Raw genomic sequence first — 14,466 nt, 5'->3', positions numbered from 1 at the left:
TCCTTATTAACACCCAAAGATTCTTCTAACAATCATCAAGACTACCAAAATGAATGGCGCTATCGCACACAGATTAATAGTCGAGTGGCAAGTGTGAGCGTAGACTGAGCACTGAGTGGCCGTTATCGGCTCCTACACAAGTACCCTCTTCAACGTCACTCTGTTACCTCCAGTACTTACTGATACATTACTTGAGGTTCTCGCTTTTGGGAGACTGGTTAGTCTGTGTCATTGTTTGATTGTTTTTTGGACTGTGGTAAGAAAATTGACACATCAGTCATCAAGGTGCAAGCATGAGTGGTAAAAGCCTTAATACTTTTGGACCATATTAAATAGATTTCATGAAGGAACCTTTAATAGTCAAGAGCCAAGTGTGAGCGTAGACTGAGCACTGAGTGGCCGTTATCGGCTCCTACACAAGTACCCTCTTCAACGTCACTCTGTTACCTCCAGCACTTACTGATACATTACTTGAGGTTCTCGCTTTGGAAGACTGGGTAGAAGTTTGTGAAATTGTTAGACTGTGGTTTGAAAATTGACACATCAGTTAATAAGATGCAAGCATGAGTCGTAAAAGCCTTAAAAATTCTGGACCTTAAATAGATTTTCATGAAGGAACTTTAAATAGTCGAATGGTAAGTGTGAGCGTAGACTGAGCACTGAGTGGCCGTTATCGGCTCCTACACAAGTACCCTCTTCAACGTCACACCTCTAGTACTTACTGATACATTACTTGAGGTTCTCGCGTTTTTGAGACTGTGATATTGTTTGACTATTTTAGACTGTGGTTTTGATTTATTTGTTAGAAAATTGATATCAGTCATCGAGGTCCAGGTAGAGACGTAGACGATTTACAGTCATGAGTCGTGAAAGCCTTACTACTAATACTTTTGGACCTTAAATATCTTCACGAAATGGTATGTAATTTATATCACAAAAGTTTCTCATTCTATATTTCACACTGATTGTTTCTGTCTTCATTTTAGTCTATCTACTTAGATACATACATAGGCACAACGGCAGGCTACATAAGTTGCCTACCTATTAAATTAAAGAAATATATTTTAACACGGCCGTCTTTTGCAGACACAGCAATGAATGACATATCCAAAATTTACGTAACAATCCCAAATTCACACATTACACTACCCGGGACGAATGCCCCAAATTAACCGACAATTACAAGGACAGACGTAAACCGAGTTCATTCTCGAATAAATTTAAATACATTTGAATCGCGTTCCACTAGTAGTGGGTATTCAGAGGAATCCATTGAGCACACGACGGTAGACCCTTTGTGACAGATGCAGTGTAGCCGACCCTTTCAACAGAAGCTGTGCGGCACAATAAAACGTGTGGCTTACTTCGATAGACGATTTTACGTCAAGTTTTGTGATCAAAGCCTAGGAATGCTTGGTTTAATAGTGATTTACCCTATGTTTTTCTTCATGTAAGTAGAATGTTCAATGATGCAATAACAATGGTATATATGATTGAAATATATGGCTTCAATTACATGGTTTTCTAGGTATTTAGGTACTACTTGGAATTATGTATTTTATGTGCTTACTCTCTAGGACAACAAAGATGATTTTAGATTCAGTTTTCTTTCTTCCACATTATTATGATGACCATGTTTGCCGTATATACTACTCCAGACACCTAAAACATAAACCTTTTTACAGACAGAATTTCCAGTCTACCGCACGAAATAAAACGGTAAAACCTCTCGCTAAACTAGATAGATTACGTTGGAGAGTGTTCTGTTACTAATAAACTCTCGTTAGCCCTGTCTTAGGTTTAATGCAGCATTAGTCTTGACTTTTATCTACCCACTCCAGATTAAGTTACGAGTTTCAAAGCGTCGAGGAAAACTTGCTTGAACGGTTTTAAAGTGGCCCTAGAAAACTGAGGTTCATAAATTCAGTCTTTAATCAATTATTTTAAAGCTAGTTCATAGTGTTTTTCAATAAAATATATCTTTTCCTGAATTATTGAATAAGCTAGAAGAGATTTCGCACCAAGAAGCCTTAATGATTAATCTAACTTCAATAATAAGTAGGTACCATTCCGATTTTACAGGTACTGTAAATGTTTATTAAATAGGTACTGACATTAAGAAATAGTGTTAAACAAAAACAACAAAAATAAATTCATCCAAACCGCTTTATTACATTAAATCAAGTGGAGTGTTCCTGCAAACGTTGGGTTCTTTTGTATCTAAATAGCGGTACCCTAGAGGCGGTCACTAAATGAAGAAAAACAAAAGCCGGCCATTAGGGCTGTGCCCGGCTCCGGCTATGACAAACAATGTGCCGTGAACGAATAGGGATGACAGCAGTTTAAATTAAGAATCATTGTCAATATTGTTATGAAATATGATGTGCTGAAAACATGATTCCATTGTATACTTTTTGTCGCACTTCCAGTGTAAATATGTGTAAGCCTTTTATAATATCCAACAAAAGCTGACAAAATATAAACAGCCTCTAATTTTTAGATGATTCATACAAACTTGGATATATTTTCTTCGCCTACACAGTCTTGAACTGTTAGGAAGATTGCCATGTAATACAATCTATTTATAGGTAGCGGTAATGTAATTCGGTAATACCGCAGTACCCAGGTGTCAGCCCTGAAACAAAATAATATATTTTTCCCGCTAGTGCGTGTGCGGAATTCACATTAATATCATGGTTCCGCCACTTCCGACCTGTGTCCAAAAAATCTATACTTATTTGCCGTAGTAGGCACAATTGAGCCAAATTTTTGGCACGTCTGAAAAATTGTCGAGCTAAACGAATAAAATGGGGAAAAATCTCTTTAGGATTTTCTATATTTTGCGCTCCGAAATTCGACGAAAACGTGATAAAAGACCGTAGCCACTACCTACACATTTTTTAATTAACATAGTGTTCAGTTAAACAGGTAGAAAATTCTATTTTTAGGAATCATTCATCTCAAAAGTCTTTCCAAAAAGAGCACAAAGATGTATTCGTATTTATATATTTATTTGTAAAAGTTAATGTCTACCTGCTACTGTGTCTACTGATACCTATAGAGCCAGACGCACAAAAACCATCATTAAAACTCGCTCAAAATAACAGGACCAAATCCACCATCACGGTCCAAACCCTAAACCGCTACTGTAACCTCAGTTAATGACTTTTAATATTAATAACTCTGCGCATATATGATACGACATTAAAATTAATTAAGGTTTTCATCGGTACACCTGTGTTGGAAGCCAGTATGACGTTTTAATTAATTGTCGGTGTCACTCGTCCGTAATGACCATAGGGGTGACATGTGACGCGATGCTGATTTGTTACCGTAAAGGGTTCTCCGGCTGTGTCACCCAGTGATGTGAAATGCAAAAAATAAGAGGAAAGAGTAGGGTGTGAAACTGAGTCACTTTAGAAAAAAAAACAAATTATATTTTTATAACAATACAATTAAATAAGCATCATGTATCTGATATACGATTTTATATTCATTTTATAACAGGTAATCTCTAAGATACAAAGGTATATTAAATTAACTTCACTAAGCACATTATACTGCTTTGAACCTGGATTAACTATCGAGCGAATTGATTGACTAATTTAATAGGAAACTCTGAACTAAGCGTCGTAAAGTTCCCGTCTTCCAATTGATTCAACGCCCATGCATAATTGCTATCTCTAGAGTTGGATTTCTAAAATAGATAGTTTGAAGTACCTATAAGTACAAGGGGAATGAATTACATACAAGCAAAATCGTAGGGCAGTAAAAGCACATAATTATCCCCTTTTCAAAGGCAAATATGTATTAAAAATTCCGTTAAATTAACACTAGGGTCCATTCTAAAATGCGCCGGTCATAGTGACGCGTCATTTGTTTTAACAAATTGAGTGTCGCCTCGCATCAGCACGACAGGGTTATTACAAACATTTTTAACACCAACCCGCTGAGATGGGTTAAATTGTGGAACTGTGGTATGTTCGATGAATGCTGGCAAGCTAACCCTTTGAACGACTAATGACTTTTTCGATGTTGCTAAAAGTAAGATCATGAACTTTAAAAAAGTTACCACTAGAGACTACCATAGGTTTTGCAAAATTTAGGAAAGAAATATACAATTAAACACAATCCGATTGAATTAACATTACGTTTAACATTTACCTCAATTCAATTAATTTTCGATTCGTACAAGATTGCGAAACATTCTCCCCTAACCGGTCGAAATGAGCTGAGTAAGTAATTCTAAAGAATGTCCGACGCACTCGTTGCGTCGTACCACACCGTGCACAGCTTTTTAATTAATACCTACGCGGCTGGGCCCGTGTTCGAGAATAAATCTTAGTTAATGTCCCTTTAGTCTGGTCAGTTCGGCCCCATGTGTTGGTAAGCTGCAACTAGATGAGCCGAAATCGATTCCGCGTCGACTAGATGCCTAATAGCGCATTTATTTCGCACTGTTAATACTGTGAGTTGTGGAGTATCGGTTGAATTGTGGAGTGCTTTCCTTAATTTATTTGCTGAAAAGGTATTTTTTATCAAGACTGCAGCATGTGAATGCACTCCAATGCATCGATTACCGAGGTGCCTTCAGTCCATTTTTCACTGGTGTGTTGCATCCTTTATTCAACTTTTATTTATTTGTTTCAGAAATGCGACATTCCTCGAGCCACACCTCCAGGGCATAAGAAGACGTGACAGCAGAAGTTCAGACTCAGATCACGATGAGCGCTCCACCGAAGACGACGAGAGGTCCCTGCTTCGAAGCTCACCGCGCACGAGGCTCCCCCCTCCTCCGCCGCCACCGCCTGACGACGACCCACCCCCGCTGAAGCCTAGAGAGTTCTTTGAAAGACTTCAGACTCAAGCAATGCGGGAAGCCCAAGAAAGAAAACATAGACCAAGAGACTTACCAATCAAAGACTCCAACCAACTCTTCAGACCGGTCGACGCTGACGGCAGTCTAGGAGACAGCCTCAGTCAGGTAAGGGACCCTTTATTACATCCAAGTTTTAAAACTTTTAAATATCGAATTGGAGTCCATTCGGCTGCCTAATGAACCGTGCCGCAGTTCTATTTAGTTTTTAGTTTCGCAGACTTCTTTTTTTCCAACTGTACTTCCAGTTTTGTACGGTTTCTTTATTTGCATATCGGAAGGTACTGTGTAAAGAGATTGAACGAGGAGAATTTCTGTAGTAAAATATTGTGTCGGAATGAAATTATATTCAGCCATTTATTTGTGTAGTACTGGAGATGTATGTTGTTGGCTCTCAAAATGCGTTCGTCTTTTTATTTTGGTGCCATTACCATGTGAATGCGATGGGAGATGTTACATGAAAGCAATATTTTTCAATAGTCGATACGGAATTAAATTTGCGGTAGTATAGAAGGGACTTTGTAGGCAGGGGGAGGATTTTCGTTTGATGTTCCATTCTTCTTATTGGAATAATCTACGGTGTACAAATACCCGGCACCTTTAAACTGAGTTAACAAATTTTCCACCGCGTTTAGTACAATACTTTTTAAAGATGTGTAACAATACGCAAATCATGCAAAACGAGGAAACAAAAAATAGGTTTTTGTTACAAGCACATCAAAATTCACAACAAAAGTGAACCTGACTGAACAAACATTGCGCAATTCACAACGCTCCAAACGTCTTTAGTATGCGACATCTCACTCTGAAACATAATTAAAGAAACATTAAACGTGCGGTACATTATCCTTAGCACTGCTACATGTTTTCTAAAATGACAATTAACCGTTGTTGTGCCACAATGTTTACCAACCCTGCCGCTGCACTCAGCCACACTACAGCAGTGACGGGAGCCACTCGAGGTGTAAGTTCTCAGTCAATTGCGGGCGTTGCTTTGTGAATGCTTGAAGCCCCACCAAACCCTTGCATTGTGTTCGCGTTTAAAATATAGGGAGTAATGGTGCAGTTTTTATTGTAGCTGCCTCTGTAGGTGTTTATACCTATTGGTATTGAGATGCGAGCTTTTGCGTGTTTGAGTTACTTTTTTGTACGATCATGTTTAGTCTGCCTAAGTCTTCTTTATATCCAGTAGTTATATATAACTTATTACCCCTACTTATTGCTAGTCTGTGTGACCTGAAAAACTTTCGAGTTCCAATTAATTGAAAGTCCCGACTTTCAATTTCATAGAACTAATTTGTCTACCCAATTACTTTAAACGTTGTCTGGTCATTTTGCACCACAAGTGCCATGCCGAAAAGTAAAGGGATCGCCTGAAAGCATAATATTCATTACACTACACTTACTGGTCCATCGGACTGCCTATTAACCCTCAAATTAGAGTAGGGGACCAAAGTTAACTGCCTTTTGCGGCACATAAATGACATGTGCGACTTAGAATTTTCGGACGCGAACTCGTACCGTACCATTTACGGTCTGTAATGGCGTTTTTAATTATTTTGCGGGTAATTACAGGGCGCTTCGGTTTTTGAGGGTTAAATACACTTTTAATGTACTTGAGATGGTAGACATAAATATTTTTAATGGATAATTCCGGGAAAAGTACCGATGTGTCAAAAAGTAGGTATTTCAGAGCACCACCAATAATCCAAAATGTCGGCACCAAAACATGCCTATGTGTAATATGTGTGCATTTTTAATCAATCTAGTTAAAATGTGTTCATATTTTATATCTAAATATTGCCGACCGTGACTCACTGAAAGGCTCGTTTGCCGTGCAAATGAATAGATAACGTAATGAAACTCCGCTCGCCCCATTCATCAACATTTTAACGACAGACGATAAAGTGGAGACTCCGCTGTGATATTTAATGCTTTTTAAATGTACATCTATTAATTTAACGCCTTAAAAACTCATTTAAAACTGTCTGGAAATGTAATGAATCGTTGTCTAGGTTAGACTAATCGTTATTTAAAATAAAGGCAAAAGTAGACTCAAAACTTATTCTAAAATCGTTATTGACATTGATTGCCTGTAATAGCTGCAAAGGAATTATTTACTCGCTGTTTGCTTAATGGCGCGTAAACTACTTGGCCGCCAATTAATATAATGTTAGACGGCAATCACTTTAAAAGCTTTCAAACTACTTCTTAACAGCAAAATGTTCGTTACACTCGACTAGTTTTAATAAACTTAGAAGTCGAGCAGAAACCGGTAAAAGTCGGGACTTGATTCCGAGTTCGGAAGTTAGGCGTTTTATTCGCGATAATTACTGGCATTGTCAACACGGAACGATTATCGGGTGGCCCGGAACTTCGTCTGCGCCCTTCCGACGCAGGGCTGGCTTTAATCGTTGGACGAAAAAAAATGAAGCCGTCCCTAGTTTAATTTGCATGCGGTGCAGTGGATGCCATCGATTTAGTACAACAATAGGGAGGATAGATGCGTCGCTCGTTTCCGCTTTATTGCATTGTTCGGACTGATGCGAATTTTTTCGCCGATTATTTGGTCTTATTGTGTGACGTGTATTAATTGAATCGTTAGTTGCACATGTTTTTGTAACAAGCGTGTAGTTTATGGAAATTGCATTTCTCATGTGTTGATTGAATTTGTATTGGTTGATTTCTTATAAATATATTAGTATCTTTCAAAATGGTTTAGGCATTTATGTTATTATTGATTTATATTTAATATAATTCATCGCCTAATCGACCGTCGCGAACAATTTTCGAAATATGCAATTAGGTTGCCAATAAAGGAAACAGCGAAGCGAAGTCAGGCGTCAAGTCGATAGCATCAAACCCCATGAGTTCAGCCCCCTGTCCAGTTTCCGGGACGCTTATTATGGTAATGGCACCTTCGGGCTATGTGGACTTTTACTGCGTTATACATATTTAAAATACGCCGTCTGTGTTGACGCGGAATCGAAAAATTGGGAAATTTTTGGGACATCCCAAATTTTGTTTACATAAAAAAATACATATATTACCCATGTCTGCTCTTTTTTACATAATCATTTTTATATAAATTAAAGGCTCAATAAAAGGCTCGATTAAAGGCTTAATATTTTTTTTCAAAAGTAGGTATTCCTCTCTTCATAAAAGTTATAAAAACCAATTAATTAATCCAACTCTTTCAATTACTTAACAGCTCCATTTCCACGAACTCGTAATTAATACCAAGAAACAAAATTACCGGTAATGACGAAAAACGCGAATTAACGCAGTACGCAGAAAAATGGTTATTACGGCAATCTGATCGGTACACACGAGCGGGTGGATCCGACTTATTGATTTTAACCACCCCGGGTGAGTCATCTGCCGTCGCATGCACCCCTAGCCTTACTCCCCCATGCTGGACCACAAACACTGTTTGCTCTCTTTGATTGAACTTGAAGAAAACTAAAGGGCAGCTCCGTAAGTTTGTTTGTGAAGTAATAACTGTTTTACTGACCCGAGTTTTTTGCAACGTTCCTGTTTGACGATTTTTTCACAGTCTGCATTCGATTGGTGCTCGTTAAAAGTTTGTCACGCCGCCGACTGTTGCGGTGAAAAGAAAACATTTTTAAGTTTCGCTTTTTCCATATAAATGCAAAGTTGGAGCTAGAAGATTTTAATGACACACGAACTTTCTAGCGGGAACTGTAACACGTAATCTGCATATTAAAAAGTACTTTTGCTTTTGCCTATTTCAAGTGTGTAATAACGCTTACAAAACTATTAAACAAACATTATTATTTAATGTCTACATAGACGACATTATCACAGGTACAAACTGTTCCAAATTCGAAAATCATTTACCTCACAAAAGCTTAACCGGCCATAAAATCGCTAGACTCCGATACCCTATTACGTATTCTAGCAAACTTTTTACCTAATTAAAACTTCCCTTGGGTCGCAGGTGCACGACGTTTGCTCCTAAAACGTTGGACCCATTTACAGAGCCGCAGCACGTGCGATCGCTTCGCACTCGAAACTCGTGTAAAAGTGAACTGTTATGCGACACTAGAGGTGTACTTTGCGATATTTCCATGAGACGCAGATGCCTTTAAGAGATTGCTATTGCAAAGTGTTTATGTAATACGTGTTGGAGTAGTTGTGAAATGGAGCTTGGTGGTGTAGACTTTGGAGTTTGCACCTGACGCTGTGCTTTTGTAGACAGCACATATATTATTTAGAAACTTTTGGTATTTATGTCTGTTGATGATATGGGCCGTAATTTATACTACTAAATAAGCGCTTTATAACTATTTCCTCTGTTGTTAAAGCCTAATTAAAATAATGAAGTAGAAATTAGGAACAAACACATACCTAGATTAGACCTACATTTTAGACAAATTAAGTGCTGTATAATAGCACAAACAACATTTAACACAACAGACATGCACTCCAACTAATACAGTCCAACCATAACACTCATTTCAGAAACGCAATTATGGAAGTGCGGTTACCAATCCCACTTATATTCCAATTGCAATATAAGTGGTTAGAGCCCAACATGGCAACAGCCGCATCTCACACCGAAGAAATCTAATTGCGTACCAACTTGGCACATAAATCGTCGCTAGCATTCGCGGTGGTGTGATATTTGTTACCGTGGCCTATTGTACCGCAAATTTAACACCTTAACTGCCGCCTGGCCTATTGTCACCCATGATTCATCGCAGTTATTATTGTTACCGGTCGCCGAATTAATTTCCCGTGTAGTCGACATTTTCGCCCGTAATATGCCCGTTTAAATGCCCCGAATTGCTGCGAAATTAATTTTATCACGATATTTGTTTAACGCGGATATTAATGTTGTGGTGAATGAACGCGCTCTACGTTGTAATTATCGGAAATATTTTACGGTACGAAGAACTTTTGTTATTTATTTGGAAATCACTGGAATTAAGGGAAGTTTAATTAAAAGTTATGATTATCATCGTCATTAACGATAATGTATCCGTGTAAGGCATACAGTAAACATGCATTTATCCGTAAATATTGGGGTAATTAATAAATACGTGTAATTAGCTGATGTTTTATGTCTATTGTTTTATATTAGATGGAGAAATATTTTTTCAAAACCTTTCACACATCTGTATAAATTACGTCGTTTTGGGTCATGTCTACCATCGTTAAATACTGCACCGACTCTCCGCCGTACCTATTAATCTCTGTGATTATTTATTCTCTCTGAAGAAAAAGTTAAACTTCTTAAAGCTAACCATTAAAAGCTTAAGAAACTGAATATAATTATCTTTCTAACTACTAAATGCGGTTTTGTGCTTCATTTCAACTTTGTTGCGAACGAGCTTGTTTGTTTTGCTTTGGGTATTATCATAAAGTTTGATTAATTTAATATTGCTGCTTTGCTGGGTAGTTTGTCTTGGTAGTTCAATTTAAAAACCAAATTTCAACTTCTTAGCATACTTTATAGGATTAGACAAAATAAAATTGCATAAATATCAAGCTTTTCTTTAAGTACTTTTTCAACGTTGTACAAAAAGAAGAAATAGTGTAAACGCGGTATTTTAAATTACATTGAAGAGAAATCCAATGAAACAAATGTGAGTGACGCCGGACTTTCTAGCAATTACTCCTACAGACATAATGAGGTGTTTTTCCTTGCAAATTACCCGTTTAAACGGATACTAAGGTGCAAATTACGCGCTAGACTTTTTAAACTTTTATCTACATAAACATTGCTACTAAAGCAATGTTTATGTACATTATCAGACTCTATTGGCTGAGTATTCGTGCAGTAAGGAGTAATTGAAAAATGCAAGCTTCCATCGATAAGTATGTTTAATAGTAGTAGTTAGTTGCCTGATATAAACAAATAAATATTCAGGTTCTTTTTTATGTTTTGTAATTTGTGCAACAGTGATGATTTAGATTTTATTATAAAAACGCTGAAAAACGTTAAGTATGTCTTATTATGTAAAAGCTGGGAAACTCTTAAAAGTATTCTACGAATTAGGCATCAGTAAACTTAGTTCGCGCCAATACTTTGTGAGGGACATATGTTACCTAACTAAATCAATTCTCGCACCAAAACTGAAATAATATCACAAATACTTACAACAACATTAAAACATAATAAACACAACTACTAAATATTCCATTAGTCGAAACAAACCACAAATTCGCATTCATTAAGTGTAAAAGGTAAAATATTCACGTTCACAACTGCAATTCGAATTAAATGTGAATAATTTTAATTCAAAACTACACATGCAAATCACATGGATACACTGCAAAGGGATTTTGTCTCAATTAATGGACATACTCGCCTCAATTATGAATATTTATGCACTAACATAAGCCCCGATGTGTGTTTTATTTGATGTTTAATACCTTTTATTTGTTGTCGGTTAGTTTTGTTTTTAATAGGCGACAATGGTAGTATGAATGGCTTTGTCAATTTAAAACTGTTGTCGTTGCTTTCTGTTAACTTTTTTGTTAAAGGCGTTATCTATATAAATGTAACAAATTACCCTTATTTGGATTTGGAATACGTGATAGCCAATTGTAGTCATCGTAGGCAAGATGTGACCCAAGCTCCTCTATAAATAATCCGGGCACAATATTCATTTGTTCTACAAAAAAGGACCGTACCCCGCGGGCTACTTGAAATTCATAAAAGAGATCAGAAGCCAAAATTGCGATCTGCCAAGAATATCTTCAACAAAGATATCATGATAAAATCTTATCTGGGGGCAATAGCCGGACGCAAAGGGTAATACAACTTTAACATATAAACAACTAAACTAAAACGAGAATGTATGAGCGTGTATGAAATTGCTGGCCCTCCTTTGTGGAGCCGCGGATCCTTTTGCCGGGAAATCGAGTAATAATATTTCCAAGTTGGTGAACAAAGACTCTTCTTTCTGTTTGAAGCGAGATTGTCGTGGGTATTTTGCCTCAAATATTGTACTCACTTTTTACCAAAGTGACATTTATATGAAGCATCCCATATTGTTTTGGCTTTGCTTTCGCCCCAGACGTTTTCGCGTATCATATTTTGAGTAAACTCTCTTTATGTGTAAAAAGGTTTCATATTGAGATTTTTTGCTTAGATATTACAGAATATTTTGATGAAAATAAATATAAATTACTTACCTGTTACTTTATGAATTCACCTTATTACAAAAGAAAAGCTTTGATGTTTCCATAAAGGATATTAAGTACGTCTGAAGCTCAAACATCCTCATAACGACTTACCAACGCGAAATTCATATAGAGCCATTTAAATTAATGCCTTTATTACATTTCCTTGCTACACGTTCGAAATAGAATATCATCATTAAATTACCATAAAGGAGTATAATTTGAGACGGGCGTCTGACTAACAATATTATAGCGCATCGCGGACGTATAATATTCAGTGCGAATTTAATAGGCTGTGTACACACGGAGCGAAGCCATAAAGTGTGCAGCCGACGGGCTTTCGCTGTGAGCCCCCTAATCCCCCACTCGCTCGACACAAACTCATAAAGGGACTCACTAATATTTGCCTATTATGATTATTTTCACGTACCGCACAACCTCAATTAGCGAAACATTTTCTACGACTGCCGCGGTACTAATGTATGCGATGAATGGAAATGAACGGCCCTGTGAACGTAATACGCGATAATGCTGTTATTAAATTTTTGTTTATGAGTGTGTTGTTACTCGAGTCCATTAGTATAAGTTTAATTAATTGATTGTTTTGCTTTTTTTATTATTGTTATTTATTTTATTTTAGTAAACAATAACAAACCAACGCCATCTGATCTTAGGGTATACAGCATATTTTCATCTTTAATGTTAAGAACATATTTTTAAAATGAATGATTTTCTTTCCAGAGTCGAGAAAGTCTGTCATCAGACGGCGAGGGCGCTCGAGGGGACTGCTCGTCCGTGGACTCCTCAGGGTCAGGATCGGAGGAACAGCCACCATGCGACATAGGGCTTCTGGAACGGCTGATCAGGACGCACCCTGTATGGTTCCTGCCCGGCATTCAGAGGGCCGGAGCCTTCCATTTGCTCCAAGGAAAGGAGGAAGGGGTAAGTTCTTTGTTAACTTTTTTTGCCATCTTTCTAAATCCCCGGCTCACTAAAAGCCGACATGAAACCTTAGAAAATCTGGTTTTGTCTGACTTTTATGAAAAAAGTTATATCCACTGTTTCTTCAGGCCTTTTAGGTCTTGAATAAATTACCTTACTTTTTAGGTTTCAGGGCTTTCTTTCTTTTGTAAATGAAACGGTCCTTTGTCATTTGAATCTAAGTTATAATAGTTGCCTGAAATACGGCTTTTGTGTTCTTTATATGGAATCTCGAAGATGTCGCTGAAGTTTTTATATAAATCATTTAACTTCTCATTACGTTTAGCTTTTTGTACCCCGATGGAATGAAGTCCTAGAAATGTACCTAAGAGAACGGTGGTATTTTACAATGTTTAACTCTTATTTATAGAACTCACTATCATTTAACGAATACTGAATTATGAATACCTACTGCCATTGAATAAAATCCCATTATAAGCCTCCGCACCGCAGAAACTAATCATGAATCCAATCAAACTTTTCAGTCAGTCTAATTTATTTAAGTTTGCTCGAAGCCTATTAGAAACGAAGGTCAAAGTGGTACCAAATAACGATTTCATTTCCAGAATTTCGTGGTGCGTCAATCCAGTCAGCCCGACACCATGGCTATCAGTGTCCGTCTACCGGCAGACAAGGGACCCTACATCGAGCATTACCTGATCCAGGCTGCCAGTGGCCGTATCGGGCTGGAGACCTCTCACAACCGCTTCGATAACATACCTGAGCTCATTGCACACTATTCACAATGCTGGTAAGTTGCGCCTTGAAAATATTCTTGAATAGTGGCAACTATCCACGGGATAGTCCACGGGTAATTCTAATTTAATGAAATTTACTTTTGGATATCAGGTTTTCTACATATGTATATTACAAAACATGCTTAAATTATAACAACTTTATTTTCAGTGACGAGCTCCCAGTGCAGTTGCAATTACCTCGTCCACTTCGAGAAGCAAAAAGTCGTCATCAACTTAGTTCTTTAGCTCTTCTTGGACAAGAGTTCTGGGGTTATCCGATGGCAAACCCGAAGAACAATCCGAACAATCTACTTTCTCCTTGTCAGCTGGCTAATGGTGTGATTCCAATGGCCGTTACGCCCTCCGATACGGGATCTAGTCTTAGCAGTTTTAATGCCAGTAAGTATTGCTCATTTGCACCCAAAAACTACAAAAGATTAGGGATTGAAGATTCGATTATTTAAAAATCATTACTTGATTTTCCAGGTACCCGAACAAATTCCCGTGAACACATCCTCAGCCCTGACAAAGAACAAAATGTAGTACTAAAGATGTCTCCGATAGAAAATTCAGGTTCCCCACCGACTCAAAACCAGAACCTCAGCACTTTCAAAGGAAAGACTGCGCCATCACCACCAGCCAAACCGAACAGCGCATTCGTTAGAGCGCCTAGACCTACCCCACCAAATACTTTGAACCTTATGTCTAGTACCGTAA

The 14,466-nt window shown here is 37.6% G+C and overlaps 1 protein-coding gene across 8 annotated transcripts in view; it reads left to right on the top strand.

The window, feature by feature from the left end:
• Spri (sprint) overlaps positions 1-14,466 on the top strand; it is a 194,970-nt gene that overhangs the window by 167,512 nt on the left and 12,992 nt on the right. For all 8 annotated transcript variants that reach the window (XM_064038564.1, XM_064038563.1, XM_064038562.1 and 5 more), the window contains 5 exons: positions 4,651-4,984; positions 12,773-12,973; positions 13,579-13,763; positions 13,919-14,148; positions 14,236-14,462. In XM_064038564.1, coding sequence (XP_063894634.1) covers positions 4,651-4,984; positions 12,773-12,973; positions 13,579-13,763; positions 13,919-14,148; positions 14,236-14,462 — 1,177 coding nt within the window. The remainder of the gene's footprint in view (positions 1-4,650; positions 4,985-12,772; positions 12,974-13,578; positions 13,764-13,918; positions 14,149-14,235; positions 14,463-14,466) is intronic.

The sequence above is a fragment of the Helicoverpa armigera genome, chromosome 16 (assembly GCF_030705265.1).
Source record: "Helicoverpa armigera isolate CAAS_96S chromosome 16, ASM3070526v1, whole genome shotgun sequence".
In the NCBI taxonomy this organism is placed as follows: Eukaryota; Metazoa; Arthropoda; class Insecta; order Lepidoptera; family Noctuidae; genus Helicoverpa; species Helicoverpa armigera.
Note: the sequence above shows the minus strand (reverse complement) of the source record. Positions and strands in the feature narration are given on the sequence as shown.